This window comes from Octodon degus, unplaced genomic scaffold (genome assembly GCF_000260255.1).
Source record: "Octodon degus isolate 3935 unplaced genomic scaffold, OctDeg1.0 scaffold00160, whole genome shotgun sequence".
NCBI lineage: Eukaryota > Metazoa > Chordata > Mammalia > Rodentia > Octodontidae > Octodon > Octodon degus.
In genome coordinates, this window is record NW_004524736.1 from 5,130,371 (window position 1) to 5,136,391 (window position 6,021).

Genomic DNA, 6,021 nt, shown 5'->3' on the forward strand with positions numbered 1-6,021 from the left:
GTGTGGCCAGCTCAGCCCACCAGGGGGCGGGGCTGGCTGGCATGTGGTGCTGGGGGATTGAACCGCGGTCCCTGATGCTTTGCCAAGCTTGTTCTAAATAGGTGCCTTAGACCACTGAGCCATCTCTCCAGCCCTTTTTTTTTTTTTTAATTAATTAATTTATTTATTTATTTAGGCAGGACCAAGATTGAACTCAGGCCCTTGCGCTTGCCAGGAAAGCGCTTATTCCACTGAGCCATCTCCCCAGCCCCTGCTGCAAGTTCAAGATCAGCCTGGAGGGAACTACAAAAGTGAGCACAGAACCAGCCCAAACTGCATAGCGAGACAACCCTGTATCAAAAATTAAATAAAGGAAATAAATTTAACCTGTACTACAACATAGATGAATCCTGAGGATATGCTAAGTGAAAAAAACCTGTCAGAAAATGTCAAGCACCACATGATTCCACTCACAAGAGGTACCTCGAAGAATGTATGTAATATACTTGAGAGGCTGAGGCAGGTGGATCACAAGTTTGAAGCCAGCTTAGCCTACACAGAGAGATTCTGCCTCAAATAAGTAAATAAATAAGAAATATAAAAACTTTCTAAAAAACCACAACTTTCTATTTCCCTTATACATCAAATCAATCATAAATGAAATTAAAGAAAGTTAAAATATTTGGCAAGCTTTTGGAAAAACTGTATTAGAATTAGGAAATGTAGTGGTGACCTGATAATTTTATCCTTTTTGTATTTTTTTTCCTTTTCTAATGTGCATATTTATTTTATTATATTTGCTGGAGCGTTACAAATTCTATGAATCTTTTGTTTTATACTTCACTTATACTATATTTTATTTTTTTGTAAAACTGGGCCATTGTAATATTTTTACTAATTAACAAATAGTTTTCTTGATGAATGTAGTACTGAGAGTTGTTCAGTAGTATGCAAATTATGGTTTTCCTGATTGGTCTGTAGTCTTCAGTAAGTGTGAGAAGTTATTGCATGAAACCTCTGTCAAACTAGTAGGACTGCATTGATGCATCCATCATTTTCAGGGTTGTTGGTTACCTGGGCATATTTACCCCAAATAACCTTGCCTCCTTGTGTCACAAGGCCCAACCCACTCACGTTCACCTCAATCACTGTTCCTTTGGTAATAACACCCAAAGTTGTATACAGTGGTGATGAAGGATTCTTTTTCACACCAACTATTGGCAGGAAAAGGTGCTTTTCAGTTCAGGATGTGTTACATGGGCCTTCTTAACCTTTTTGTATTTTTTGAGTAGGAAAATTTATTGGAGAAAAGGAATGGGACTAGGTATGAGGGCACACATCTATAATCCCAGCACTCAGAAGGGTGAAGCAGGAGGATCACTGAGTTTATTTTTTATTTATTTTTTTTGCTCCGAATGCCTTCAGGGAAGGTTTGGCTGGCTTGAGTTGTGGGGATCGAACCACAGCAACCTGAGCCTGACTGCTTTGTTGAAGCAGCCACTTAAAGAACTGAGCTAAGGGGCACGCCCCCGATCACTGAGTTTAAGACCAACTTCTGGAGACCAATCTGAACTGCAGAGTGAGTCCCTGTTCTCCTATCAAAAAAGAAGGAAGGGGCCGGGGAGGTGGCTCAGTAGAAAAAGCACTTCCCTGGCAAGCGCAAGGCTCTGAGTTCAATCCTCAGTTCTGCCAAAAAAAAAAAAAAAAAAAAAAAAAAAAAGAAAGAAAGAAAAGAAAAGAGAAAACAAAAGGAATGGGGAATAGGAATGGCTCCTGAGACAGGAGGGGTCCCAAATGGTTTCCCCCATACTTTTATATTCTGAATCAAACCATCAACTGGCCCAATACCTGGTAAGATAAGAAATAAAGAAATCCAAGAAAAAGGAATACTACCAGATAAAGACTACCACACCAACAGAAACACCACTACAAACTTACTATGTAGGCTTCAATACCTTTATAAAACAGACTCTTCTTGAATTACCCTGCCAAATGTGTAATCTGTTCCTGCTGAAACCTTACTAATAGTGATAATAATGATGACGTAGGATATGAGTGATTTTTCTTATTCTAACAACTGCTAACATACTCTAAGCTCTATGTTGAAGAACTTTTCTAAGCTTTTTGTAGATATTAACAAATGTAATCATCACAATTACCCATAGCATAGATTTCCGTCTAGTTCATTTCCAAATACCAACACCCAGCACAGCTGCTGGCACTACTTTACGATTTTAATAAGCAAGATTAGTAGGGAAAAGCTCACTTTTTAAATACTGTTTAGCACTATCTACCTGTATATATTTTCCCCCAACCACCACCACCCCCAATACTGGAGACTGGACCCAGGCCCCCCAGTCAGATACACCGCCCAACCTTTCTATTGTTTTATCTTGAGGCAATCTTACTAAGTCCCTAAATTGCCCAGTTGGGACTGTAGTTTGCAATTCTCCTGCCTCAGGCTCCCAAGAGTGTTGGGATTACAGCCACGAGCCATAGTTTTCCTATTTATATTTTAGAAAACAGGAAGCTAGGCATGGAGGTACACTTCCTATTTCTATTTTAGAAAATAACACGAAGCACTAGGAAGGCTGAGGCAGGAAGATGGCACTGTTAGTTCAAGGCAGCATAGCAAGACCCTGTCTCAAAAAAATCTGACATGAAGATCAGGGAATTGTGGCTCCCAGACCACAGAAGCCAAACAATAAATGAGACCATATGTGAATGACTTGCCCAGGGAACCTACACTAGTCATTCCTTTGTCTTCCCACAAGCTAAACAAAGAATTGGGCTCCAAGTTTTTAAATGTAATATTCAAAACTAAAGTCACAGAGAGCCCGGTGTGGTGGCACACACCTGTAATCCCAGCTCTAGTAGGCTGAGGCAGAAGGATCTTTGCATATTCGAGACCAGCCTCAGCTACAAAGTGAACTCGAGGCCAACCTAAACTGCACAGAGAGACCCTGTCTCAAAAAAACAAAAAAAGAAAACCAAAAAAACCACAGAACACTAAAGTTGCAAGTTTTTAACTATTTATTATACACGTATAGCTCATTTAATAGGGCAGAGCATCTTTAAATATCAGTTATGAGTTACACAGATAAAAGGGAAGGGGGTGAACAGAAGAATATACTTCTGAATACAAAACACAAAAATCAAGGGAAATGTAAGGGCCTTAGTAGTAGAGCACTTGGTTGACCTTCCCTGGATCCTGGACCCTGAACTTATCAACAGCATTGTTTAAAAAAGGAGGGGGAGGAAAAAAAAGGCTAAAGGTGTTTTGTCAGTCTGTATCAGTCTCTCCAGTTTTCAAAATATTTCTCAATTCATAAAGTAAATCCTACATTTAGGACCCAAGTAAGAAAGATCACCTAGTATACACAGAAATAAATCAGACGAGGTGAGTGTAAAAATTAGGGTAGAAAATATAAAACATATGAATAAAAGAACGCAAAAATACGATGTAATAGACAAATACTCCACCGGATGTTCACGGTTATGATACCCAAATAAAAACTCGGGGAAATAAAGGAAGCAAAAATGAGAAACTCCTGTGAGTTTTTGAAACCAGCATTGATTTTTTTCAGTTATGTTGTACTACAAAGTAAGGGACAGATTATATGTCTATGAATCTAGAAACCTGAGAAATTTCGAGAATAATGAACTCAAGAGTGAAAATCGGCAAGAACAGCGAGATAAAGTAAGGGTACAACTGGGAAGAAATTGCCAGATCCAACACTTGGACACGAGGGGGAGGCGCACAAGGCATCCTAAGCGAAGGTGGAGAAACACTGTGGTTGGACTGGGTTGAAGGAAGACAAAACAGAACCGCACAGGCTGAGAAGCAATAGCAAGGGTGGAACGTAAAGAGGGATGGAAGCCCACAAGCGAGAAGTACAGGACCTACAAATCAGCTTCTACGGGGTGGCGAAAGGGTCAATTCGCGACCGATCAGCTGCTACTAGCTTCCGAAAAGATCCAGAGGTGTAGCTTCGCAGCCCCACCCCACCACAGCAGCTCCTCCCCAAGAGGACCTCACGAGGCCAACCGGCCAGCTCAGGCGCTCCCCCCGAGGCGAGGTCCCACTCCGCCCTGGCCCCGCGGCAAAGAACGGCCTCCGGGGGGCCCCTCACCGAACGCTGCAGTTCCCCAAGCCAAAACGAGGCGCGCTCCTTTCCGCTGGGATCTGGGTCATGGTAAAGCGCCTGGACTGCCTGATACACGAGCTGCAATGTCGGCTTTGCTCCTTCCATGGTGGTTGCGGCAGTGGTGACAGCGACAGCTCTGATTCTTCTTCTCAGGCTTCCTGGTCGCTCCGCCTTCGCGCTTCCTCACTGTCTTGGCCACAGCCGCTCCCTGGCTGGCGCCATCTCCTCTTTAGCCGTTACCAGGGCAGAGGGGTTCCCCGCGGAATTGCCCCCTCGGAAACAGCGGACGGATGTATTCAGGTTCCTGGCTCTTTTTTTAAACCGGTCTTTCCACTAGAATCCAGATTTCTGAGCCTGGATGCTGGTAGTGGCTTTCTCACTTGCTGTCTTGAGCGCAGAAGCCTACCGCCACATGACACAGACCACGCCGCTTACCTAACCCGCGTTTTAGCAGACCGGAAGCGGTAGCGCTGATCTCTTTGGCACACTTCCGCCTGGTGCACTACAAACGGCCTCCTTCACGGCACGCCTCCTCTGATCTTCCCGCCCCTCCCGGAAGTGATCCGGATGGGCTGGGAGCCCGTCCTAGATTTTCCAGGTTTTTGCGTCCAATTTGAGTTTCGGACCAACTTGTGTCAGCTCTTCTTTCCTTGGCAATGGGTCCGAGGTCTTTTCAACCCCAACTGTCTTCTCCATGCCTCTCTAAAGAACCTCTTCTGAAAAAAAAAGAAACCTCTTCTGGTCTTAGAGGATAGTTAAGGGACCATCAGTTCAACAATTGGTAGTATCCTGTGCTAGAGATTTAAAGGTCACTTAAGATGTAGTTGCTGCTCTCTAGAAGAGACTGACATGTAAGCAACTTAATTACAAACCTGAAATATGTGTCCCATTTCATTGATCCAAAATGACTAGAATCTCTCTTCTGATTCCTTCTAATTCCTCACACCCAAAAGCTGGGCGTGGTGGTGCACGCCTTTAATAATCCCAACACTTGGGAAACTGAAGCAGGAGAATTGCTGCGAGTTCAAGACTAGCCTGGGCTACAAAGTGAGCTCAAAGTGAACCTGAGTTGCATAGTGAGACCCTGTCTCAAAAAGACAAAAACAAAAACAAAAAACCTCCTACACCCAAAGAGGAGTTTCCTTTGTGGCACTCCTTTTGAGCTCCAGAACATACACATCTATGTAGGGTCATTCTCATATTGGATTATGTTTCTCTGTATGCCCTTTCTGAATCAAAAACTAGTTTTAAGAGCCGGCCAAATAGCTTAGCAGACGCAGCAGGGGTGGGGTGGGGTATTCTATCCCTGCATGCTGTGCTTGCCCCGCCCCTGTGGTGGCACACACCTGTAATCCCAGCTCTTGGGAGGGTGAACACAGGCGGATCACTATGAGTCCAATCTACATAGTGAGACCCTGTAGACCCCGTATTAAAATACCAAAAAAAGGAAAAAAAAACTAGTCTAAAGTGGCGCATTTCTGTAACCCTGGCACTCTAGGAGGCTGAAGTAGGAGGATCACAAATTCTAACCCAAATGGACAATTTGGCTATTTAATGCAACCCTGTTTCAAAATTTAAAAAAGCTGCAGATATAGCTCAATGCAAAGGTCTGAGCTCAATCCTATGTATTGAAAAAACTACCCACAAGTCATTGGATGGCATCTTATTGAGACAAATGTGTTAAAGATCTCAATATTGCAGCTACCCTTTTGCACTAATAAATAACTGCTACTATGAGATGAATGCTTACAACACACAGTATTGTAGTTACAAGGTGCCAATCTCTTGAGCAAATCTTCCATTTTATTTTTTGTTTGTCTTGGTTATTTATTGTTGTTACTGATGTCTGGTGCTTGGAATCGAACTGAGGACCTTGTGCTTGCCAGGCAGGCAC

The 6,021-nt window shown here is 43.2% G+C and overlaps 1 protein-coding gene across 1 annotated transcript in view; it reads right to left on the minus strand.

The window, feature by feature from the left end:
* The window catches only part of Tnpo3 (transportin 3), a gene marked incomplete at its 3' end in the record, with an annotated part of 86,700 nt that extends 82,108 nt beyond the window's left edge, over window positions 1-4,592 (minus strand). Inside the window, exon 1 of the mRNA XM_023702861.1 lies at window positions 4,113-4,592. Coding sequence (XP_023558629.1) covers window positions 4,113-4,232 — 120 coding nt within the window. The remainder of the gene's footprint in view (window positions 1-4,112) is intronic.
* Between the last annotated feature and the right edge of the window lie 1,429 nt (window positions 4,593-6,021).